This window comes from Vidua chalybeata, chromosome 13 (genome assembly GCF_026979565.1).
Source record: "Vidua chalybeata isolate OUT-0048 chromosome 13, bVidCha1 merged haplotype, whole genome shotgun sequence".
NCBI classification, from domain to species: Eukaryota; Metazoa; Chordata; class Aves; order Passeriformes; family Viduidae; genus Vidua; species Vidua chalybeata.
In genome coordinates this window covers 11,390,746-11,417,206 of record NC_071542.1, presented here as the reverse complement: position 1 = coordinate 11,417,206, position 26,461 = coordinate 11,390,746, and the positions used below count along the sequence as shown (strand labels likewise).

General features: G+C 39.8%; 2 protein-coding genes across 3 annotated transcripts in view; one reads left to right on the top strand and one right to left on the bottom strand.

Moving 5' to 3' along the window:
* The window catches only part of SH3GL3 (SH3 domain containing GRB2 like 3, endophilin A3), a 41,639-nt gene extending 16,617 nt beyond the window's left edge, over positions 1-25,022 (bottom strand). The window contains exon 1 of one of the 2 annotated variants that reach the window (XM_053955304.1): positions 24,913-25,022. In XM_053955304.1, coding sequence (XP_053811279.1) covers positions 24,913-24,957 — 45 coding nt within the window. In that variant the 5' untranslated portion in view covers positions 24,958-25,022. Of the gene's footprint in view, positions 1-9,915; positions 9,935-24,912 lie in introns of those variants that run through there. The other variant, XM_053955305.1, reaches the window with a different exon arrangement.
* LOC128794775 (basic proline-rich protein-like) lies at positions 24,956-25,690 on the top strand. Its single transcript, XM_053954977.1, has one exon. The coding sequence runs from the start codon at positions 24,956-24,958 to the stop codon at positions 25,688-25,690; it is 735 nt and encodes a 244-aa protein (XP_053810952.1).
* The last annotated feature ends 771 nt before the right edge of the window (positions 25,691-26,461 follow it).

The following is a 26,461-nucleotide window of genomic DNA, read 5'->3' as shown; positions in this document are numbered from 1 at the left end:
TTGTTCTGATCATACTGAATTTAGGAGTTGTAAAACTAGCATCACCCTTCTCACAATTAAAAGTCACAGGATACCCAATTAATTATTGAAAATGGATGCACAAAGGAGATAGCTGCTGAGTTTTAGTTCCCTGACTATTTGCTGAGCATCATTTACATGCTTTATATCAAGCTGCAAAATGCTTTGAACATAAATAGAGGATGCCCAGCTGAGAGGCTGTGTAGGTACATGGCAATATCTATCAGGCTTTACGAGCCACCTCATCAAAGACAGAACTGCTGCCATCACACAAGGCATGTACTCCGAGGGAGCTTGGAATTTCTTCTACAGGAAGAATCCTTCACCTCCAAATTCAGAACCTGGGCAACATGGATTCAGCACCATTTGACTAGACAGGACCACAATTCATGTCTGTGAAAAAAACCAGCTCCCACCAGGGAAGCCAGCACCCCTTGACTGCTCCACTGCAGGTCAGAAGCCAAAGCCTTTCATTAGTCCTGTTTCTGGTGAAGATAACTAGCCTTCCTCTGGATCAAAACCTACACTCAGAGAACAGCTCTGCATTAGGAAAGATTTCTTCCTCTCTGGTGTCTGTTCAACTCCCTCCATCACATATGTTAGAGTTATAGTGAGAGAAAGAAAAAAAGCAACAAAGCTTAATTATGAACACGAAAATACTTTCAAATCAGCCATTTGTATTATCACCTCTCATTTGAAGTTACACATGATAGCAAACTACCTTCAATGGTAAAACGTGGATGCTCTATATAAGACCTTTTTGCCTGAAGAAACATTGCAGTTTGTACACAAATGCTCCTTGTTTGTTACTTCTTGCTAGATCCTACTGGTTTTTTTAAATTGAAAAATTAAATATGACGCTGTATTATAAACAATCTGAAAGTCTCTGGTGAGCTTATGTAGAATTTTATATGAAAAAAAAAGTGCAATAAAACAAATAGGCTTTGAAAGAAACCCCTCCAGATATTACGATTTCTGTTTTAGTTATGTATATCCAGCTACAATTCCAAATGCAACCTGCAATTTCGTTACATTCTTAAAAGACTAAATATTTATCTGATAAGGCATTTATATTCCAATAAATTCTCTGAGAAAAAGATTTTTCTAAAAATCTAATATTCAGATTCTTTTTCTCAGGATACTTCTTTGTTATTCTATTTTTTTTTTCAGGTAATATAATTTTCTGCTTGATGTGCTTTGTTATGATGAAGCATTGCCTCAACCCTGGCAGAGTTCAAAACCTGGAGAAGGCCTTGAGTAATCTGGTCTAGGAGGAAGTATCCCTGTCCGTGGCAGGGGGTTTTGGGACTGGATGATCTTTAAGGTCCATTCCAGCCCCTTGCCACTCTATGATTTCATGAACACAGCACATGAGCTATCCATACTTTAAAGTAAAATCTACAGCTCACCAAAACTCTAAACTAAAAACATCACAAGATATAAAATAAAAATACTGAAAAATTATGTTAAAAATATTAAGATTTATCCCTATTGCACAGAATAGTACATTTCCCCATTGTTATATGGATTATATACAAACAAGCTTCAGAAAAATGCCATATCTTACTAATGTTTTGTACAGCATATCCACTGAATTACACTAGGTTTTCATATTCCACTGTAGAAGGTTACTGAATATAAGAAGCTGCCAAAAATATCCCAGATCTACAGAGAGCTGATAAAACTCTCAAAACAATTACCCTATTTTTTTTTTAATATATCCACTGGGTATTTTATAATACAAGTCAGTGGGATTCTTCCACCAATACTCGCACACATGCTCTGACCTTCTGTTTCACTTGTTTTGCCCTTCTTTTGCAACACTCTAACTAGGATTGAACCATCACAGTTCTTTTGTTGTTATTCAGCTACTGTTGAAAGAAGTGGCTGGCCAGCAAAACTCTCTTGTACATACCTGGCCAAGAAATCAGCTCATGCTATTTAAAGGCTGAACAAAAGGTATCATATTCTATTAAAGGCTTAAGAGCTTTTAATGACTCTTTACCAAGTTACAGCATTTATTTTGTTCTGAAGGACTAGCTGCTGAAATTATCTGTTGAAATTTTAATGGATAGAAAATTCCTACATTTGTCATAAATATGCACACTGTCAAACCCATGAGGCAAAACCTAGATTTTTTTTTTTTATTCTGACAAAAAAGCCAAGGCTATGAAAAGATTTTAAATTTATTTCCCTCTCTCTCTAAAAAGGAAGCAAGCAATCAACTGGGAAAATGGATAGATTCATCCCAAAGTTAACACACAGAGAGCCAGGAAATAATGTAACTGCATGGCTACATTTCCCATAGAAACAGAACTGGGCCAAACTGCACAAATGCATTAAATACATTTTAAATACAGTACTTAGTACAAAATACTACATTCCAGTATGGTTAACACACAATAGTTATGCTCCTCTTAATAAATCATCCAAAGTTCCAGCGATTTCCCTGCAGCCATGTAAGTGTTTGATTTGGTTTAATGCAATGTGACAATACTAACAGCTTTCTCAAGGATCTTATTTAAGCCTGTAATAAACAAAGAGAAGAATAAGGTGGCTGGCAGGACAAAGTCAAATCTCCTTGCAGTATTCAGATCCTGAGGGGAGGGAGAGATTTTCTTCTTTGTCCTCTTCCAGTATGCTCTATCAGATTAGAGACAGATTCCAGCCTCCTTTCTAGATCAAAAGTAGTTTAACCTCAAATATCTGTAATTCCCTGTTTTGTGCTTCCAAGTTCTACTACAATGCTATGCATATTACTTGTTTTTCTTCTTTCCTGATTGTTGTATTTCATATAAACTGCTATCTCCCACACTCAAAAAAAAAAAAAAAAAGGTTACCACTAGTTCATGTATTGCAGACCACCAAGATCTTGACCTACAACACAGTTTAATGTCTTGCAACTTAGTAAACATTTAAAGGAATGCACACTGGCAGAGCCAGCTCCACAAAGCTTACCACCATGATAGAAAAATATTCCTTGAAAAAAGAATAAAATATTCTTCTTTACTAACTAGGTGATTGGGCAGCTATTAGGCATCCCTGTGATTGATTTCTAGAGATTTTCTAAAGGTCTGGATGCTCAGAAGAAAAAGCAGTGCCCCATGCTGAGGAACTGAACTAAGATGCACATTCTCAAATTCAGATCTAAACAAAAGACTAAAGAAACACAGTACTTGTCTCTTGGGTACAAAATCATCTGCAAATGAAAATGGTAATATATACCTAAATAGATATTTTCTCCTAAAATACAACAATAAAGAAAAAACCAAACTATGCAAGTGTACTGATACTTGGACCTCTTCTTTTAATTGAGCTGAATAGCTCATTCTATCCTAATGCTTTGGAGAAAATACAAATCCCTCATTTTAGACGTTAAGCACTCAACAACGGCAGGAACTCTGGAGTCACCTCAGTACCTTGTGTTTTCAAAGGAAACAAAAATTCTCTTGCTCTGATGTACTTCAAAGAAAAAAGATTTATTCTACCCTCCAAAATAAATCGAGGGTCTACTACAAAGTGCAGATGTTTCTGTCACACAGATACAGAGCACTCTGGCTCACCCCCAGCAAATCATTTAAGTTCATCCTCAGTAGGTGCTAAAGTGCTTTTCTGGATGGAGCCCTGAGTGCTCAGCACCTCACAGTGTCAAGCTCAGGGGGTCATCACCTTTACATGAAGCATTTTGTAACCTTTTCTTCAACTAAACTTTCAGCTAACAGTGGCACAGATTTCCCCAAAGCATTTGGTGAAATGGTAGAAATGATTTCTGACAGCAGCAGCAGGAACTGGTTTGTTTTTTTTTTTAATTAATCAAGCAGCTGAATTGGGTTCTACTGCTATTTAATCAAAATTATGGTGTGCAAGAAGCTGTGCCCTAGAAGTCAAATACTTGTTATTACTCCCATGGCTGCATAAGTGCTATAAAATATCTCTGAATTTAACAATGCATGTACAAAGGTATTTAAGAAAGTGCAGTTTTCTCTTTTGGTAACGGTTCATACATAATTATAAAACATAATAACATATTGAAATTTATGTGAGACATGAACACATTAAAAATTATAATCACATTGAGGATACAAAATTCAAGCAGCATTCTGTCAGTACCCATGGCAGAGTACACCTCTACAGAAATTCATGGAAACAAAGAAGTACTTCATAAAATTGGATGATTCACCCATCTTTCACTACCTACAACAAGCAGCTGAACCAGAACTCCAGAAAACTACATCCATGGCTAGAGGAATTCACATCCTAATGTTTCACTGAAGATGTCTATTCTCAGATATTTAAAGTAGAAACATAAAGAACCGTAGGACATGCTTGTACTTCAAAGACAAATCATGACTATGCTCACAATATCAACTTCCTTAGGGATTTCTGATGGACCCAGTAGCAAATCTTGTCCCTGCAGCCAACAAAACAAAAATACCAAAAATATTACTATTTTTGTAAAATATGAAGGATTTAAAATATATGTAGAAAAATGTGCTACATTTAAAGACACACCAAGATTAATATTAATTTTTTTTTAATATTTTCTAATGTTAAAAATTTCATACAACTTATGAAATATAAAATCTGAGCCCCATCTAATTTTTCAAAGCCCAGTTTCTGGTAGGAAATTCCTTTACACACACAAAAAAAACCAAAAAATACAAACCCAAAAAACCCCCAGGCCATCTAAAGGACACCAGGAATCTCAATCTCAAGGGCCTGTTTTCCAAGAAGGAAAACATACCTTTTCTACCAAGAGATCTCTGAATCATACAAACAAAGTTAAAAAAATGCATGAGAGTACCGCCACAGTGTTTATATTCATGAAGAACATTCCTGTCTCACTAATATTTATGAACCCACTACTTTATTACTTGTAACTTCTCAGGCAAACAGGAGCAACAAGATCACAGAAGATTATTTTTAGGAAGACAGATGAACTGAGTTACACAAGGATATGCCCCCTAGAGAGGAATAGAAGAGAAAGGTGTTTGTGACACGGCTTGCCTGGGAAGGGGGATCCAAGGGTACCCCCAAACAGCTCTTTCCCATGTGGAGATGTTCTGGGAGCTGCCAGGGGAACACGAGCTCAGCATTGAGCACGTCACTGTTGAAAGGTCCCGTGCAGATCTATGCCAAGCATTATTATCCAATCTACTTCGCTCCAGTTTACACATGGAGCAAACTCTTCACAGCTGAGCACGACCCAAAGTGTAGAGAAGCCCAGCCAGGCAATCAGCTGAGACCTCTACAGTCAACAGGAATAGACCCAGTCCATCAAAGCTCCCCATGTGCTCCTGCAGAGAGAAGTGCTCATGGACACAGGGAGCATCAGGCCTGCAGCTCCCGTGTGGAATCCATGAACAGCCGCAGCTGTCGAGTGCCACAGCACAGCTCTGGCAAAAGCTCACAAGTGGCAGCTTAGTTCTGCTCAGAAAGGAAGCTCCAATAGTGCAATCCACGTGTTCTGGGATCGAGAAAGCCCTGACAAGCACTGGTACACCTAGGGAGACTGAGCGATGACAGCACTCCCCACTGATGGAGGAGTTTCAGCAGGCAATCCAGATACACCTCACAATCCAAGATGCAAAATTCCCCCACCAACCCATCAGCTGGAGGTTCTGCTTTCCCACTGATTGTGTGAGATACTCACACCTATGCAGACAAGTTGCTGCTTTCAACTCTTTTATAAACAGTTGTGCTGTACCATTTAGTGTGGACTCTCCTAACTTAGATCAACTTCTATAAATAAGGACTGCAGAAGACACCCGGGTATGTGTCAATGTATTTAATCAACTTAACAGCCTTTGCTTGGGAAACCCCATCAAAGAAAACGGAAAAGGCACAAAGCCCAAGAACATGACAAATGAGGTTACTGGTTGAGGACTGTGCCTTTTCTTGAGGAAGGACTTACACAATCCAAAAAAAAAAGACATAAGAAGATAGAGTGTTATTTGTCGAACAGCCTGATTTCATGTAGTCTAAACAAAAGATTCTGCCATGTGGGAAGATTATCACAACAGAAATTTTTCTAGGGAGAAGGGAGCCATTTTAACCACACTAATGAGGGTTTTACACAAAGATCTGCTACACAATGTCTGTGAGTGGGTGTCTGACCAGAGCTCCCAGTTCCCAGCATCTTTGCAATTCTTTCTGCTGACAGGAACTCCAGGATGCATCAAATAGTTTTTGATTCCTGCTTTTTCAAGAAAAAGAAAGAAAACAAAAAGGAAACAGACCCGAGTATATTAAAGGTCTTAAGAGATTGAAAAATTCTGTGCATGTGCTTTAGAATCTCATCATCTCTCAAGAAAGCAGCAAAAGATACAGTAACACCTCTTGGTCTCAGGAAAGGTCTACAATTGATTAGGTAAGATGAAGTATCTGGCATTAAACAACTAGTCATCTGTAAAAACAGGCCAATATGCCAGATATGGTCCTGCATTTTAAGAAAGTAAATAACACCTAGTGAAAGATTTATTAATTAGTTTGACATTTGCTACATCTGTTTAAAAAAAAATTAATCTCGTTTCTTTGACAGTGATCTGAGAACTTACCACATATGATTCCTGTGCTCTTCCTAGTGTATTTCTTGGATGTAATCTTTTGCAAGAATTAAGCACAAAATTAGATATGGCTTGGCTTGGGTGTTTTTTTTTTTTTTAATTAATTTATTAACAGAAACATCAGACATTGAATTCTAGCTCTGATACCGCTTGAAGTTGTTCTACAAGTAAGTCTATGCCAGAAAGAGAATTTTAAGTAGGGTCAGGAATGCTGGGCCCTTGATGTTCCGTAGTCAACACTCAAAATCCTGTACCCAGCTGATCTAGTCTGCACACAATCATGCAGCCTTTTAAATTAACCTTATTAACCAAATCCAGCCAAAGTATGTGTAAATACAGACTGTGTAATCTAGACTTACAAAGAAAGTCTGCACATTGAGAAGGGTGCTGTCTCTTGCTCTAAGCAAGCATGTCCTTTGAAAGGTCTTAGCATATTTCAGAATATTTTATCCTCACGATGTAATGGACAGTTTTACCCTTTCTGTGACACTCCAAAGGTCTCGAGTGTCTCATTAAAAGCAAGCCCATGCTACCCATGTTGCTTTTCCACATGTCTGGATTCCAGACTTTCTGCTTTCAGCAAGAGCTACTCTTTAGCCCTTTAGATGCTTCAGAAAACATGGGGAACAAATTCATACAGGCTGAAACCACACATCCAAGCTCCAACATGAATGCAGGGGAGGAACTACAAGACTAAATGCTTGAATTTGGGTTAAACTGACTTGTCCTTGGCCACACAGTAAACAACTGTTAACTTTGAAATGAGAATGCCAGAGTCCCAGACCTTCACTATCTGCCCTGAGGAATGCAGTCTTAAATAAAATATTCTATCTGTATTTCTGAGCAGGCAAAACAAGGGGAAGTTATGTTTATGGGACACAAATTGTGAGTTGCACAATTTATTTATTATTGGAATACAATTTATTTATTATGAGAATGTAATTCCAGATTTTGTTGCAAAAATTAGGAGATGAATGTACAATCTACACAAGAGATTTTACTGTACAGAGTCTGTAGAAAAGTGTTTATATCTATTTTTCATGTTAAAATAGCTATGACTAGATGGTTTCAAGTTTTCAAATTTTGAGTGATAACATTAAATTCTGCAATATGATGTGTCAAAGGACACAAAGGACATTTTTTTCCATGCAGATCAGAAGGCCCAAGGATTAACAACTTTTTTTTTGTTTTTGCTTCAACAAATAGAGGCAAATAGCAAAAAACAAGAATAAAACAAGAAAATTACAGGAAAAAAAAGATACAAGCATAGTTGTATTTGTGAAATAACTCAGTGGCTGGAATGCTATTTCCTGTTGAATTTTATATGATTTTTCTTCAAAATAATAGAATTAATCAACAGCTTTTACACACACGCACATGTGCATATACACACTCCCACATTCCCTTAAGTAAGCCAAGAGGTATTAGAGACCTGGATGCTTTTGAACACCCCACCAAGTGCTTATCTAAATCTCTAGGCATGTAAATACTTCTTAAGAGTCTAACCCAAGAGACTCATCAGAGAAGCACACAGGACTCAACACTGCCAAGATATGAGCTCTGTTTCATTTCAGATTTTAGTCACAAACAGCTGAGAGCAGCTAAATTACTACTACTGCATTACTGTTACTTAATGCCTTCTTTTGAGGAAATATTTTGTCCTTGAGTTTCATCTGGCACAGCAGAGCAAATGCTTCTGTTATTTACATTCAAAAATAATTGCTAGATAGGTTGTGGGTATTTTCTTAGTCTATACATCCAAATCATGGAGCCATCAGTATGCCATAGGACACATGCAGTTTGGGGCAGCCTCTGTGTATGGTCAGCAGTTATTACAAAGAGAACACTACAGAAATTGCCAATATTTAAACTATTGCTGTGGAGTTACCTGTACATGTTTGGACCCATCACCTCCTTGCAAACTACAAAGTATATGGCAAGATCCTCAGCACTGTGGCCTAACACATTTCAAACAGGATTAAGAATTCTGACCATCAGCAAATACTTTCTTCACAAAAATAATCTAAATGGTTAAAAAGTACACAAGAAGTTGAATACTCTAGAAAGAAGGCAGACTTGTACAGCAAAGCTCAGACTGATGGCTCCTGGCCTGGCAGCACTCTGCCAGTGTAAATAAAAAGATAACTTTTGCAAAGAAACACTGCATGATTATTTGCAAAGCAATGGCAATCCTACCTATCCAAAAGGCACATGTAATAATACTAAATTATACACAGAAGTTCCATTTTTGCAGTATTCTTTTTTCTGCAATGAATGCACTGATTTCTTCCTGGAGTCCACTATATGCCTCCTTTTCTTATTTCTCAAATCCCAGTTTTCTGCAATTGCAAAATTAGTTCAAGCTGGCACTTCTCTTACAAGTATGACCAATGCCAGAGTTTGCAAAAATGAAGTTTTAAAGAAAACCATGGCAGATATTACTGCTTTTGAAAGGGCAGCATATTTAATGCTCCATAATAATTTAATTCTGAGTCCTATTCAAAACATTAGCACTTTGAATTCCTATAAAGAGATTTTCTACAATTTCTTCTTTTAGCCTGAGGATCCCAGTTTCAGAGCCTCTGATGGCCTGAAGCTGTACCAACCATCACAGCTCAGACACTGGAGAAGACCTGCAGGAATGGAACATGCCCCTGGCAAGAAGGGATGTAGCAATTCAGAGCATTCCCTAAGCAGCCACTACCAGCTGAGTTCCCAGGGTCCCAGTGACAATTTAGACTGCTGAAGTTCCTGTACAAGGCTGAAGTACAAACACTGCTTGCCTCCCTGGGAGAGAGGCAGCGATAGTGACGCTCCTCTGTCCCATCAAGGTTAAATCAATGCCACAGGTTCAACTATCAGGACAAAGCCTGCTCTTTGTTAGGGTATCAATCATCTCTGAGATTGAGAAAGAGTTTGGCTCGGTGCTCAAAAACTGAAACAAGAAGGAGGGAAGGGTAGAGCAAGGAAATCACTTTGCCACTGACACTGACTGTATTAGCCACAGCTCTGTGCCAGGGCACTCAGCTCTGTTCAGGCACTCACCTCCTGCACCAGGCTCTCCTGGCAGTGCCCTGGGTGTGCTCACCTCACCCTGCAGCACAGGAGTGCAAGGCTGTCACTCTCACCCATCTCTTGAGTATTTCTACTAAGCTTTTGAAGTTTTCTCTCTCACAGAGAGGTTGTGCATCCTGAGAAATGTTATTTTCTCTTCATTTACTCATCATGGTACCTTAGCACCTGTCTTTTTTTCTTTTAGTCTCTTTTCACTAGCACTGCTTCCATTTAGTTTGTTTTTCTTTCAGTTGCCTCACCCCTCATTATCACTTACCTATTTTTTGCCTTAGGTTTCTTTCAGTTTCCATTTTGTTCTAACACTTCTCTCCACCTCTGCTGGATGTAGGGCCTGTTCAAAACCAAAGCAAACTTCATGCACACACACACTTTTTCCAGAAGGTCTAATCATGATGTTCGATCCAATGCTCAGCCCAACTCAGAGGTACCAAGAATTGTTCAGCTGTTGCTCCATTTTTGTTACATAAGTGTCAAAAAGCATGTTCCCACAGCTAGGAGCAGTGGCTTGATAAATTGTCCAGAGAAATGATACTTAGGCAGGAAATGAAACATTTTAGAATGACCAGTTACTTTGTGCATCTAAGGATGATAAAAATTCATTCAACTTTCCATCCTAAATATTCTCTCTCACAAGCCAGCTCCTCCTTCCCATTTTCCTGCTAGTGTCTCTTTTCTGTTTCCATCAAGAGATGCATATACTTATGTTCTCTTCAGTGTTCTGTTCAGGAGTCATTTATTGGTACACTCTCAAGTTATTTTATCAAAGTACAAGACTGGTTTATCCTGGCAACTTATAATTTCAACTCAAGGTTAAAAGAATAAAGACTCCTAGGACAGAAATACTGTAGAGAACAGCCCAGAGAGGATCATGTACTTGCTGTTATTTTGAGAAACGTAAAATAACAAAAGGAGCAGGAAGAAAACAGCCAGAAAGAGATAAAAACTACCTTTGCTTTCAAGGAGGGTTGCAAGAAACCTTTCCTTGAAAACCCACCTTTTATCACCTTTGCTTCCTATGACATAGATATGCACCTTTTATGACTCCACATTTCATTACATTTGACCTTCTGGCTTTAAGTTGTAACAGCACTTTCCCTCAGATGCCCTGACACCTGAACTTAAGAACACAACAGATAAGCATCACACTTGCACTGACTGTGAACTCTGTCCAAATGGCTTATAAAGGACTGAGTGCCAGGCTCAAAAATGCAGTACACCTTGGTTCTAAATCACCTGCAAGAGTAAAGGCTTTTGACTGGAAATCTGTCACTAAGACAAAATATCATCAGCATGTGTTTTACCCTTCATTTTTTAAATGGGACTTGAGTCTCCTCCTACCTTCAGACCTGTCAGCAACAGAACACTTTTTGATTTAAGTTTCAGGTGAGGCCTACAGCTCTACCAGGTAATGTTAAGTTTAATGTAAAATTGTAGCAGAAAATGTTTAAAGGAATGTAGTCTACCACTTAATAAACCGGAAAGGCTAAGTTCTTTCTCTTATAATGCATACAGTATTTGTTTTGAGATAATTTTCTTAACAAAGTTTTTTGATAGAAAAAATATTAAGCAATCAGTAATCGCATGCAGAAAATTATGGCAGGACCCTCAACTGTAGTTGTAAAAAGTGTTTTTTATTTCTTTCCCATAACACAGAGCAGCTTTCTCCACTTCCTAATACACACATTCCTTATTCTTTTTAACCACTAGCACAAAGTGCTTTAAACATTAGCCACTGAACCATGTGAAAGGAAATGTGTTGTACATTTAAGGGAAAGAAGAGCAGCTGTCACAAAGCAGACACTCAATGCCAGCCACAGAGACCTAGAACAACACCTCAATGGCAGTGGCCCAGTGCTTGCTCCAATAAAGAACAATTCAAGCACAATTCCTTCCCCTCTGCTCCCCCATGGTCTTTTTACAAATGAGCTGGACCACCCAGTGATTAATGGAACTTGTTATTAACTTACCCAGACAATCTGCTGCAGCAATATCATTATCCTGAAATTGGACTTTTACCTCTGGGTTCTATAGGATCTTAAACCAGCTGAACTGGGGCAGAGCCCCTGCTTCTAGGTCTGTAATTCTGAGACACATAGTGATTGTCTAAAGTCTTAAATGCTTTAAACTTGAAATACCTATCAGACTTGGCATCCTTCCCAGGTAACTACACTGGCTTGCCTTCTGAGTGCACCCACTAACACTGCAATTTTCACTTTAACTGTTTGACCACAGCAGTGGGATGAAAAAGTAAGAAACACAGGCTTCACAAAGGCACTTTTAAACCACAGTGCTTTTACACTTGATGCCTTTGGTAGCTACTGAACTTTGGAGGCAGCAAAAACACTGAGAAGTACCCTCCAGAAACTGCGTCCACCTCATGGCAAACTCAGTTTTTCAAGTTACCTACACAACATCTACTCCTCCTTGCCTATAGATGCAATTTGTGGCAAAATCAAGACACATTTCAGCAACAAAAATAATATTCCTAAATAAAACCTTCATCTCTATGCCATTGCATAAACCATGGAGCTCCAGCACCTCTCTCTCATGCTTTCTCCAGACCTGTTCCAATTCTCTGCACAGAAAGATTTCCCACTGCCCTGTGATGACTTCAAAGGTGGTTCTTCCAAGCAGCACTAAATGATCTTTCCTACTTACTGCAACTGTTCAGTCAGAACATAAAAAGTTGTTCTGAAGCAAGCCCAAATGAATACAGCTCTGAGGCCAGTATTTCTACATATGACAAAACAGCCACTCCAGTTTGACAACTGTACTTAGTCTTTAATCAAATCTAAAAAAGTATAGAAAAAAAGAGTAAGATACTAAACCCTGAGAAAATGGAGGCAAGTGGCACCAATCAAACAGGTCATTAGCATGAGATGGTACATACACCAATGCAATGCTGTCTAAGGGCTTAAATTAGATGCACACAGATATTGAAGAAAACCAGTATCATGGACAAAGGACAGTCTTGTCCATATATGAATAAAGTACAAGACTCTAGACTCTATAATGTGATTTTGCATTTCTATAGAGAGTGACTAATTTCGCACCAGGCAGTGACACATCACACTATTACTGAGCATTTTAGTCCAACTTGTCTGCTACAGCTATTCTTTAGCACATGCATTGTACAACAAAAACTACTTTGTACTGCAAAACCTTGAACTCTTCCTGACAAACCTCCACTGTTTCCTAAAGAACTCAATAGTGATGCTTACATATGCATTTATAAATCTAGAAATTCAAAGTCATCATTATTGTACACATCTCTAAGGGAAAACATCTTTGTAAGAATTCAACTGTAATAAATTAACCAATCTAAATTTTTGGACACAGACACATTATTTGCTCTGCAAGCCTACTTAAAAAAATGTAACAGTGTCAGACTCAAGACTGCCCACTTTTCAGAAGAAAAGATACAGGTGCTTTTAATGAGAAAACCTGATTATATTAAAGTCTCTGACAGTAATTTAAATTATTGATGTAAGACTTTAAATAGCTTAGAACAATGAGGAACCGGAAACCATGAATCTCCATGCTCCACACTTTTACTTCCATATTTCATTACGCAAATCTAAAATACTGTTCCCTAATCTGTTTGAAATCTTGTTTGTGAAAATGAGCATACCCTAAAAAGAGAAATGTAAAGCCATCAAAGGGCTGCAAAAAGACACTCATAGTGATTATCCTTCCTCACTTTTTAATTTCACTGATTTCTCACTTAGTTCCAAACTCATGCTTAAAAAAACATTCTGAATTTCTTTGAAAAGTAGAATTTGGGGGTCTTCTGTCTCATTATGTTGGCAGTTGCTTGTCCAGCCTACATAATGAGACAGAATGAGCATGAGCACTGCAGACAAGTAGAGTTAGTGGGTGCATCCCAGAGAGACAGCCCATCCTCCTCAGGGTGACCAGGACAAGCAGCACCTCAGTGCCTGTCAGAACCATTTTCTACCTCTCTTCCAGCATCTTGTTTCAGGTACAACTGGGCAATATTTCATTCTGTTTCCTCTGCATGGAGAGTAGTTGGAGCTGTGAATGACAAGTTACACACTGCGTGCATTCCACGGGCTGTTTACCACATTAACACTTCTTCCTCCCTCCACAGGTTCCAAGTGCAAAATTTCACTTGGCAGTAATACCATTCTGATTTGGCCTTAAAACAATCCCCCTTTCTGAAGTTGTTCCCTGTGCTTATAAGGAAGGTGTGGCTTCCTTTTGACCTACCACTGCAAAGATGAGAAAGGGTGATTGTACTATAAAACAAAATCCTTGAAATCAGAGATTTAAATAACCCCTTTACACACTTCCTTTCCAAGTAATATGAGAACCTTTCATATTATCTTATTACTCCTGTGTAATCTGTGTGATTTAAGATGTCTCTATATTAGATGTCTCTCATGACTATATTTAAAAATTGCTTTTACAAATGCTAATAAGTAACTGTGAAAGAAGTCCCTTAAAACATTCTGTTTTGCCCAGAGTATTGACAGAACAGGAGAAGTTACACCACATTTTTTATTGATTATCTTGCCTCTTGCTGCCTTTAACAACATCATCCTAACTTGTGTCTCTGTTGTATACCATTTGCCCCACTAGTACTTACTCTGAGAACTTCCTTCCCCAGACTCTACTCTCAACTGAAATAAAGGCACTCCTTCCTCCACTTAGGAAATGTGCTCCCTCTCTCCTTCAACAGCATTCTCAGTCTTTTGCTGGAGTCCTGCTGAAGCCTCTCAGATCTCACTGTGTAAGCCCTCACATAGCCTGAGGTGCTGCTTTCATCAGAAAAATTGCTTTTACCTACATCCAGGCTGATCACCATTTCACGTAAACCACTCAACTGTCCTGTTTGGATTCCAGGCTTGCTGGGTTAGGGATAGATCTTTTTGCTCACACATGATATATTATCATAATCACGACATTCACCATTAACCCAGGGTGAGCTGGTAGCAGAGATTCCTTGTGGGCTCATCATTCAGAACTTCAGTGAGATACAAATCCCTCACAAAGCAGAATTTATTCTACTCTCTGAACAAAACATTCTAATAATCATTAAGGTACTTTTCCACAGCTGCTTAGCCTTCTCTAAGTCCTTTCCATCCCCATCGAGATATTCCCTCCATTTCCCTTACACTGGTAGCAGCAACTCTTGTGTGCTGCAAGCTCTTCAGTGGGTTAATCCACCTGAAAGCTGCTCACACACTGGAGTTGGGTTGATTTTGAGATGGATAAGCTGCCTCTAACAGCTTAGTGTGTGTGATCACACAAGCATCCAGAGCTGACTCAAGGAGATGGGACAGGACCTTACCCTGAAGGCAGAGCAAGGCAACCACAGCCTAGATTTAGGGTGATGCAAGTTGCCATGGAATTTTATGCTGCATCTGACAGCATGCAGCTGTTAAAGGTGACTGCACAAACATTGTTCCTGCACATGCAGTGCAGAGGTGTGTGTACAGTGAGGGGGTCTGACTTCTTTAATGACCTCTCTGCCCCAAATAAGCACACTTTGCCTTACCATTCAATACCTCTTCATTTCTGCTCACTTCATGACAGCTGCAATTGCCACCACTGTAGTGAAAATCTATGCTCTGCCTTCTTCTAGGGAATGTTGGCATATTGTCAGTCACAGTTCTGGAAGAGAGCACTACTCTGATTCATAGCTCCTAAGAGGAATTGAATACACTTCGTGTTCCCAGAACATTATGTGACCAGTTCCAGCACAATGCCCTGGAATTAAACCCAAAAACTGGACCCTTCACTCTTTTCTCAGGTTAAACTACCTAGCTTATTCAGGGAGATGGCTCCCACTGGCTTGTGCAAAAGTTAACTCTAAATATATCACTGATTGTAGCACAGGCCTGAACTCAGGAGGGTCTAGCCAGCTTTCAGCACGTCAAGAGTCACAGACCTACCCATGGCTGTAAAGCTGTACAAGGATTTTACACCTTACTGTAACCATAACCCAGTGTGGCACCCTGTAGCTGGGTCCTGCATGAAGTCTGACTAGGTTAGAATTGCTGTAGAACAGCCAATTGCACCATTTTTCTGTGAAAGTAACATGCTGATGTTGGTATTTCTTTTACACCTTTCAAAACAAAACAAAAAAAAGTCCTAGTTTGTCAAATAGGAGAGGATCAAGCAACACAAAGATCATAGCCTGCATATGCAGAACAAGAAATTAAAATCTTTAAAACATGTAAATATTTTTTCTTCTTAAAACATGTAACTGCACTGCATAATTCATGACTACCCAATTGCCCTCCTGCATTTTCACCACCAGAGATTTCTACTTATTCGACAGCTTTACTGAAAATCCATTTAAATACAAATCAGCTGATCTAAAAGTTCATTTTTTTTTTTTTAAGGCTACCTTGGGCCACCTTATTAGGACACCAAGCACTTACACATCTTCAATGCTCACATGCACAGTTAGAAAGATCACTTACACACAACTGATGTCAGAGAGCCCTGTCAAAGAGCAGGAAAATGTCATGGACAATCTAATGCAGTTTCTGTAAAGCCAGAATATATTCACATAACCTTTGCTGAAGTCACACCTATTCATTCACATTCAACACCAAAACAGTTTATTTGAATCTTAGTAATTCCTTGGCAAATACTTTTAAGCACCAGTACAAACTAACTACAGGAGAAATAACACAGACAAGATGTGGGCATTTTTAACAGCAACTTACAGCTTTAAGCTCAAAGCTTATGTATTTGAGCCAAATATTTTTAAATGTGTCAAAGTTCAAGAGCTGCTAGCACTAAAATATATGTTGCAAATACTTAGGAGTATTAGTTTTAAAAGTTACTATACAACTACATATTTATCTAAAGTAAAAAGTTCCTTGGCAGGGCCATAGGTTAAAGTGACAGTTTTAGTGAATCCATTACCAGCAAAAATGTGGTCAAGATCATTCCCTACAGAGCCCCAGGCAAGCTGTGCAGAGGAAGCAGAACAAGACTGTCAACAGAAGCGGTACACAGCCAGATACACCAACAGTCAAAAATTTTAAGTTGATTGCTTTAGAATTAATTTCTCCTCACATTAGCATGCTCTTTCTCATCACCACGTCTGGATGTTTATCAGCAAGTCTACTTTTCACACATGAAAAGTGACAAATAATCTGTTTATTGCTCTTTCAGAAACTATTTTCCAGACAGTAATTCTTACAGAATCCCATTCCACATTATCAAGTTAGAAATTTGTCCTTCAATGTTATTAAACTGCTGCTTACATGTTTTAGCACTTAAGACAAGCTGTGTGAATTTTAAATCACTATAAAATGGACTGAGAACTCCTTCTCATACCCTCACTTTTTACTGCACATTATTTTGATTTAAATGGCATCATTCCTACTTATCTGAGCTGCCAGTCCTGTAGCTTCCTGTGCTTTTGGTACAGTGTGAAACACCCACATTCTTCTGCCACACAGTCAGCTCCCACTTCTTGATACTCAAGGCAATCTACCTGGTTCTGCTGTACAAGGATTGCACACATTCCCTATGAATCAGCAAGCATATTGTCTGTGCTACTTGAGAGGTTTCTTGTTTGTTTGATTCTTTTTTTTTTTTTTTTAAGGCATTTTAGTTCACAGCTTTCCCAAGTCTAAGTTCATATCCAGCATCAGAGCACTGTGAAGTAATGTGCTTCCAGTTCTTGGATCTACTACAAATGCAACTGAATTTTTAATGGTCTTAAAAGTCACATTCCTCAAATATTTTGAAAAATCCATCAGTGTGCTCCTAGCAGCACTGCTGACTTAGCTAGGATCCATGGAGGCCCTTAGAAACACTACCCATGGGAAAAAAGAAAGAACTTAAGATCTTATTCTTTGCTAATGCAACCTGTGCTCATCATCAGTTGGGAAACCTAACGGGAACAAACAAGTCACAAGCACTTTCTTGTATCAGAAAGTTTGCAATAATCCATGCTCCTTTCATTCACTTCATAGAAAACCTCCATGTATCACAGTGAAAAGTGAAGGAAAAATCCCACAATCATTTCATCAGTTTGAAAAGGAAGTCACTGTACATTTTTGCCTTATTTTCGTAACTCTATTTCAAAACCTGCCAGTGGTTTTAGGCAGCAAGACATTGGTACACACAACACCACAAACTCAAATGCAATTGGGGATAATAGGGCTCCTCAGCTCCTTTTCTAAGAAAGACACACACTGTCCTCAATCTCCTCAAGGCACAATTCTTTCTAGTAGTAAGAGCAGCACTGCAGAAATGCACCACTGACTTCATCCATGGGACTGAAAAAAACTTCCCACAGCACTCACACAGAATTGACTTCTACTGTTATCAAATTAAACAAGTGACAGAGAAAACTGAAATAATTTCCAAGTACAGAGCCCTCCAGAATTCCCCAACGAGCTATAAAGCACTAGTGCAAAGGAGGTCAAAAGGCTTTGTCCTCCTCTGGGGGGGCACATGGCTTTGCAGCAAGAAATTCCTACAAAAAAGGCAGTACATCCATCAATAGCAAAACAAGCCAAGTCCCATGAAACAGAAACCTTTAACCACAGCTGAAGAGATCACTGAAGGGAAACTCTTAATCATCAAACTCACAATGAAAACGCCATAATTCTTGCATTCTCCATACAAAACAAAGCAGTAGATATGGCCTTTTGGATCCTTGGTAGTTGCTACAACATAGAGGGGAAAAAAAGCAAGTAGGGATTATTCAGAAGCTAAATTCATAAAATGATAAACAGTTAATCTTAAAGGTAAGTAACAGCAGGTCTGTAACCTGACTGCATAAGAACAGAAACACTGGCAATCATAGAAAACAGAATTTTAGACCCCCTTAATTTCCTTTCAGTCCTGGATTCTTAAGTCATGTTCAGTTCTTAACCAGACTAATTCCATTGTCGTCATTACAGTTCATTAAACACAAGTACAGTATCAAAAATACACCTTAATTAGGGTGGTAGGGAAACAGAATTGATTCTCCTCAGAGGCTTGGCATTGTCCTTTGAATAGCAAGTATGTATGGCCAAGTTATTTTTGTGTTTCACGTGCACAGCTGCTGCTGTCTGAGATGCTGCAGGAAATTAACTGGTATATTCTCCTATCAATGCATAAAACTCTTAGTAACTTTGATAACAGAAACATGTACACAGTGAAAGGACACTAGGGCTCTAGAAAATAAAATTGAAGGTGCAACCTTACATTTGAATAGCTCTTTTTGATTTCTGAAAAGCATTGTTAAAACCTACGGGTTCAACTCTCAACTAGTCATAAAACTCCAGCAGGGCCTTCCTCTCCATGAACAGAAAAGAGACCAACATTGAGAACTCAGCACAATATAGAATTAGACTATGGCAATAAATTGGGGTGAAAGTGGGATCAACATAAACAGAAGCACTTTGATCTTAACAATATAATTACAAAACCAAGTCTAGGTTTTATATGCTTTTTACAGAAGCTATGAAGAATGGGATGCATTTTATATTTTATTTACATGTATGTTTACAGAAAGTGCAGGTGCACTGCAACTCCAAGTGCTGCTAAAGAAAATCCCAATGCAGTGCTGCTGCTGGGCTTCACTTGGCTGTTGGTTTCTCAGCATTGCAGGATTCCCAGGAGCCTGCACTGCAATGTATTACCCAGCATGTGCCGCAGTGACTCAGGCAGCAGCAGGAGCTTGGGATGGAGTGCCAGCTCTCACTCCAACTTTCAGGATGCCTATGCAAAACTCTACAGCAAAGCCAAGCTATAAAAGGAGATGAATTCAAGGAGAAACTTCAGCTCTCTCCTCTATTATGCCACTCTCTATTCTTTTGCAATGCCATTTAGACTTTTATATATAAATATTTTATGTGAAAAATATAAATAACCTGCTTCCAAATAGCAGCTGCATCTCTGCTGGATTTCTGAGTTACTGCATTATGATCCCCCTCTTGCAGGCTTTGGGAGCTGCATTGTTAAAGGCTGCAGAGCACATGACCTCTACCTTCTGCTAGCTTGTACTATGCCAGCTGAAGCACTCACAGCTTCCTTGTGCTACACTTCTGCCTTACTGCCAGGCTACCTTAGCAGCTGATAGATACAACTGCAGAAGCACAGTTATTTATTTTAAAATGTATCAGACAAGAAACTAAATTCTATTGTCCTTTTCACCACTGTCCTTCTTCCACAATTCTGTAAGATTTGAAGAAAAGTAAATCCAACTATCTCATAAAAACTAGGAAGAGGACAGAAGCTTTCTCTGCACTACTGTCATGGATTTATCATGCCCAATTCACAATGGATATGAAAGGATAGTATCTCCAACAGACTGTATGATAACAGCTTATAGTCCTAGGAAATAAATATAGCTGGATGTAGGCAATAAAGTTTCCTTTCATGTCCCACTGTCAAGTTCAGGCTGTCTTTGTATAAAGTTTGCCAAAGTACTTCCTTTGCTATCAAGCACTTGTGTAATTGAAGCTTTTTGCGTATTAACTCAATGTCAACATGGAATTTAAAAAAGGCTTAAATATTATGTCTAGGCTAGTATCTACAACATAACAGAAAAGAAAAATAGTCAAGTGAACAAAAAAAAAAAAAAAAATCACCAAAACCACCATCACCCCTAATAACAACAAAATCCAATCACACAACTTATTCTGTCTGGGGAACAAGGTGGTCTTGATTCTGATTTGGTCTTCACTCCAAAAGATGGGATCAAAATGCCACATAAATCAATGGAGAAGAAGAAGAAATCTGGGATATATGAAGCAGCATCCCTGCAACTGTTGGTGATAGCTGAAAGTTCAAAAAATATTTAAAAATTAGTAAAAGGCCATTTAAAAATTGCTAAAAAAATTGCAGTATTTGAAAAGACAAATGCCATTCAGGATACATAAGAAATTAAAACACAGAACATATTATTTATATATTTATTACACTAGGTTAAATCACTTTCAGAAAGCAAAATAGCTGTAACAGATTTTGGTTGTTTTGGTTAGGAAATCTGCTTCCCCTTAGGCTCTATCTATAGACAACAGAACCAGCTCCTGGTTCACACTCTCTTGGAGCCTCTCTTCCTTCAGTGACAATAGGAGAAGGTTTAAGAACCTTCAGTCTGCAGAGGCTACAGTAGCTGTTGATGACCACCTTACAAATATGACAATAATTGTGAATATTGGCAGATGTATTTCCTCAGAAAAGCATTACTTTCCACTACCTCTGAGAACCTAAGCCTAAGAAATACAACACGAATAAGCTGTAGAAAGTGAAAGTGCTTCCATACACAGCCTTCAGCTACAATTAATTTAGAAACTACATTTAAAAAGTGCGAATTCAAAATCAACAGATTTCCTATGGCAGTACCATGGCTGAGATTTCAAAACACCTTAAGGAAGTGAGGTTCTGAGCTCACCAGCCTCCAAACACTTTGAAAAATCACACATCTTTACATAGGGATCCTAGCCTGGCTGTGGTTTTAGAGCACAGCAGAAATTAGAAATGCATCTGACACATATTAACGCTTTCTTATTCAGTCTCAGTGCTTCCTGCTTTTCTAAACTCTAAAAATATTCCCAGTACACACCAGAAGATGCAGTCCTCCCACCACCTGGGTTATCCCACATGCACAACCACCACAAGAACCAGGCCTGCAGAAGCAGCAGGCAGATAAACACACCTACATCAAAAGCTTTCAAACTGAAAACAGCAAAACAGATCCGATCTGGCAGAGGCTGAAAGCGACAGGACACAAACTCTCACTGCAAATAAAACTCCACAAAACTTAATTTTAAAAAATAGAATAATAATTTTTTTTTTAAAAGCTGAATTTCATGGGAGTTGCACATGAATTAATCAGCCCTGAGAAAGAACCTGCCCTTGCTTATCAGCCAGTGAGAGGTGGTAAGACACTTCACAGGTTCTGCTTAGTATTTCATGAGTTAAATGAGTTACACTCAAGGAATCATCACTGATATTTAATGAGGAGAATGAAAGAGACCCTCACTGCAGTACACTTTCAATTAAAGAACTTCAATATAAACTTATAACCTAAGTAGAAGGCATAGTAAAGAAAATTCAAATAACACGAAGGGCGTTATCACTTCGTAACAGACACCGAAATTTTGAGATCCATCCCAGCTTCAGGTCTATCCATTCCATGACACCAGGGCAAGCAATCATTAGGGGACAGATAACGGAGTAGCACTGCAGCTTTATATATTGGAATGTACAGAAAACCAGCAAAACTCTACTCCCTCTGGGGTACAGACCTCACTGCAGTAAATTTTGACACCATAACACAAGAGCTGTCTAGATCTCACTGCCTGACACTTCAGTGAAAACCAACAAACATGCAACTTTCAGTGGAAAAAAAATACAATTGGGTAAGAAATTCTAAGGGAAAACCACCCAAACAATCCAGTAATTCCACTGAATTACTGGATTACAGACAGACCCATGGTGACTTTTTACTACACCAGCCAAGTTTGCAATAGCTTGTCATGCCTGATTTTGGCAAGGGCATTAGTAACCATAAAAAGTTAGCTGTTGACCTTTCATAAAGCAAACACTCATTTACTTAAGTGTAACTTCAGACAAACCAAGCTGACAAGCATCAGACAAATATCCCAGAAACCTCAACTGCATGTATAAAATCATAAGTAATTTTTGTTTTCCTGGACTCCTGCACTTAGAATTTAAGCCTACACACAAAGGTGATCACCACTAGTCAACAAAATCTTTACATAAAGACACACAGGCTTTTTACAAGCACAAAACTGAAATGCAGTTTTTTGCAAAAAAGTCAGTGGTTCAATAAGAGCAAGCAGCATTTAGAATAACTCTATTTATTTTACTTTTATAACTATGTATCTATACTACTCTATATTTAATTTAGAATTGTAATTTATTTCCATTCAACAGAAGTCTATTTCAGCATGGAAATAGTATATATGGATCTTGTCATTTTTTGGATATTTATTCACATTTCTGAATGAACTGTTAAATACAGATTGTCTTAATACACTTGCTTCAGCCTTCAGATGTTTTGTCCTTAGGTTCTGTCAGCTTTCAAATATTATTATTTTTCCTTAATCACATGTCCTGACAGTAGTCTCATTCCCTCCAGTATTCCTCAATGTCCTCTGGGACATTTGCCAGTTTTTGTCATCTGCCCCCATTCTCCTTTGGGAACACTAAAGGAATTAATTTCATTCTTTCCCCAAGCAATGCCTGTCTCTGCTGTTAACAGTTACCATTGGCATCTTTCATCCACTCAATACACAAAGGTCTCTGTCTCCTTAAGTGATCCCACAGTACTTGGAAATTTAACAAACCTTCTGTAGAGAAATACCTCTCATGCTCTGCATTTGCTTGTTTTAGCATTTTGTAAATAATTCTTCTAAAAGATGGAATCTCAATATTTCCATTTTTCATGTCCCACCTTATTTTTGTTAGTTCAACAAGTTTATACATCTAGGCATGACTGTGTCTCTGTGTGTCAGAGATAAGCAGTTTCATTGTTCAGACATGGCTGTTCTGATCCACTACATATATATGCTATTTCTTCTGTTATTTTCTCACTACTATTTTGCCCAACATCTTACCTGAATTGTTACAGAATGAGCTTTTAAGAAGTGTCTCCTATTACCTTAGTACCAAAAAAAAAAAAAAAAATCCAGTATCTTATTCCTGAACTTTAATTTCCTAGGAAATACATTTCCATAACTACAGACTTTTTCAATCAACTGATTTAATGTTTCTTCCTCAGTTCATTTGAAAATAACTTGAAACTTTTACCTTTGACCCACCCTGAGAAGAAGAATATTCTTATGAGTTATGCATTGCAGTTCCTTACTGTATTGAATATTGGAAGTCATACCACAACTTTCCAATAGATGCAGTCAAATTCAATATATTTTACAGCTCCTTTCTGCCATTACTACTACCTTTATCAGATCCCACCCATCCTTTTGTTTGCTTGTTTACTGACATCTGAGCAGGATTAAGTAACCTGCACTGTTACCCATTGCTAGACAAGAGAGTTCTTCCTGTGGTTACCTCTCAAACTTCCTCACTGAAGTATCTTCAGCTTCCTGAGTTACAAGCTCACTACAGCAAAGGCTGCACCACTTACCAGAATATCAGATGCAAAACAAGCCAAAATCTTTAATAAATTGTCCTTGGATTTGTTTACTCTACAGGTCCAGCATTTTCTCAAAGAAACAGTGAAAGTTAACTAAAAGATACCAATTCAGAACATTTTTCAGGATCAGTACATTCCATGAAAGAGAGCACACTACTGAAACATTAGATACAAATATTTAGCATCTCTGTATCCAAATAAAGTGCAGATTCTGTACTTGGGTTGCTGACAAGCTACATAGCTGAAGGAAGACCTAGCAAGATGACAGCCAAGCACTCAATGAACCTTTATGTTCCTCACTTCTCCCCAAGACAAAAGCAGCTGTCAGATTTTACTGAACAGGTTACAGACACTAATTTCAATATTACCATTATCATTAATGACAACCAGCAGAAATACAGATCTCTTTGACTTGGAATGAGCAAGCAAAGCAGCCGAGACCAAAAACCCTCAGTGGAAGAATCCCACTACAGCCACATCCTGAAGCCCCTGCATCAATGCAGGGTTTGGCACTGGCACCATCCTGCCATGGAATTCAACCAGTCTTCCTGCTTGGAAGAAAGGTGCTCCTCTCTTTAAAGAAACCAGCTAAACTATTAAAATAAAGCACATATAAAAGAGAGAAGAAATAAAGGGGTCAGAAGAAGATGAAGATTCACTTTAGAGAAGAGTACAGCATCTAGAAAAGGAGGGAAAACTCTAGAAACATCTGATACCCTCTACAGGACAAATACATGGCATTCCAGGTAGGAAAATAAACCAGCAATTCGCGGCATATCAAAACAATGAACTCTTCAGGGGAAAGCTGCTACCATACAGGCTGTAGCTTTAACTGAGGCCTCAAAACACGAACCCGAATCCACCAACAAATAGAAATATTAATAACTAACGGAAAGACCTGAAGCCCCAAGCAAAAGAATTGGAAGGGGCAACCTTCTCCTGTGAGAACAGCACAGGAAGCTGACAGGCAGAAACACGAGCGCAGGGCCCGGAGGTAACGCTGAAGGAAACACTCCCCGGAGGTGCCAGGGTGATGCTGCCACAGACGGAGGAGAGACCCGCCGCCCGTGCGGGAGCGGGCGCTCGGCGACCCGCTCATCAACAGCACAGCTCGCCCGGGCCCCGCCGCGGCCCCCATACCTGGCTGGCTTTGTGGAACTGCTTCTTGAGCCCCGCCACCGACATGGTCCCGCCGCCGCTGCCCCGCGGCCGCCCGGGCCCAGGGCCGCCCGCGCCCGGCAGGTCCCCGCGCCCGGCCCGGCCTCGCGCAGCGCCGCCCGCGCGCCGCCGGGAGCATCGCCCTCCGCGCGCCCGGCCGCCGCCGCCCCATTGGCCGCCGCCCGGCCACATGCAAATGTGGCGGCAGCGCCGCCCGCCCATTGGCCGTTCGCCGGGCTATGCAAATGAGAGCGCTGGGAGACGCCCATGCTCCGCTGTCGCATGGAGACAGCGGCGGGAGCCGGGCGGGGGCTTCGCTGGGCCGGCGAGGGCACGGCGGCGCCGGGGAGCACCGCCCGGGCACCCACACAGCACCCACAGAGCACCCCTCCTGCGGGGAGCACCGCCCGGGCACCCACACAGCACCCACACAGCACCCACAGAGCACCCCGCCTGCGGGGAGCACCGCCCGGGCACCCACACAGCACCCACACAGCACCCACAGAGCACCCACAGAGCACCCCTCCTGCGGGGAGCACCGCCCGGGCACCCACACAGCACCCACACAGCACCCACAGAGCACCCCTCCTGCGGGGAGCACCGCCCGGGCACCCACACAGCACCCACACAGCACCCACAGAGCACCCACAGAGCACTCTGTCCGCGGGGAGCACCGCCTGGGTACCCGCTGGTGGAGAGCACAGCCCCGGCACCAAAAGGCCAGTCAGCTGCCTGGTTTCATCTGTCTTATTTCGAATAAGGCTGAAAATGTCTCATTATGGGTCTGTCACATTTCTTGTGGTTCAACGTAGCATCTCTGTCTGAGCTCATTAACCTCAGGTCCATCATTGTAGGTGGTAATTTAATTATAGCTCTTAAAACATGAAAGCTCTTGCAGCAGTCCAGAACACACCTGGCTGGTGCTGTGCACCAGAAAAAATCCACTTGGTAGTGTGACTCCATAGCGGCAGTGATGCTGCTCAGGGTTCCAAAGGGCACAGTCTCTCACTCAGAAGAGCAGACAGACTAAAAAGAGCTCTGCTGAAAGGATGTTTTAGCTGTTTGGTTGGTTGTTATGTGAGGGATTTACAGATTATATACTGAAATATGACTGTGTATCAGGAATGTGCTGATATAAATTAGAGATGTGGTTCTGCCTTTATGGTACAGCAATTCCAAGCGATGGTTACATTCTGGGGAAGATAAGCTCTGTGATAATGCTGCTTGATCCCAGCTGTAAGGATACTTGGGAGTTGTGATTCAGCTGAAACTTATGCAGAGACATGGGGAGCAGTTCAGAGATAAGCTTTGCTGGCTGCAGCAGAGCTCTGTGTTACTCACTGTCATGCTCACTGCATTTTGCTTGGGTTAGTAGAGAAAAACATTTTCAGAGTATGATAGAGTTACTTCTTTAGAATAGCAAAGAAGAAAAAATACAAGAACTTTCATACTGGTTGTCACACTGCAATTTGGGAGAAAGGAATCGCTGTTCCCACTTCTTAGAAAAAAATATTATATGACTAAGAAATAA

Excerpts from the sequence above, each read along its gene's own strand:
- LOC128794775 (XM_053954977.1), top strand. The coding sequence starts at position 24,956 with ATGGTCCCGCCGCCGCTGCCCCGCGGCCGCCCGGGCCCAGGGCCGCCC.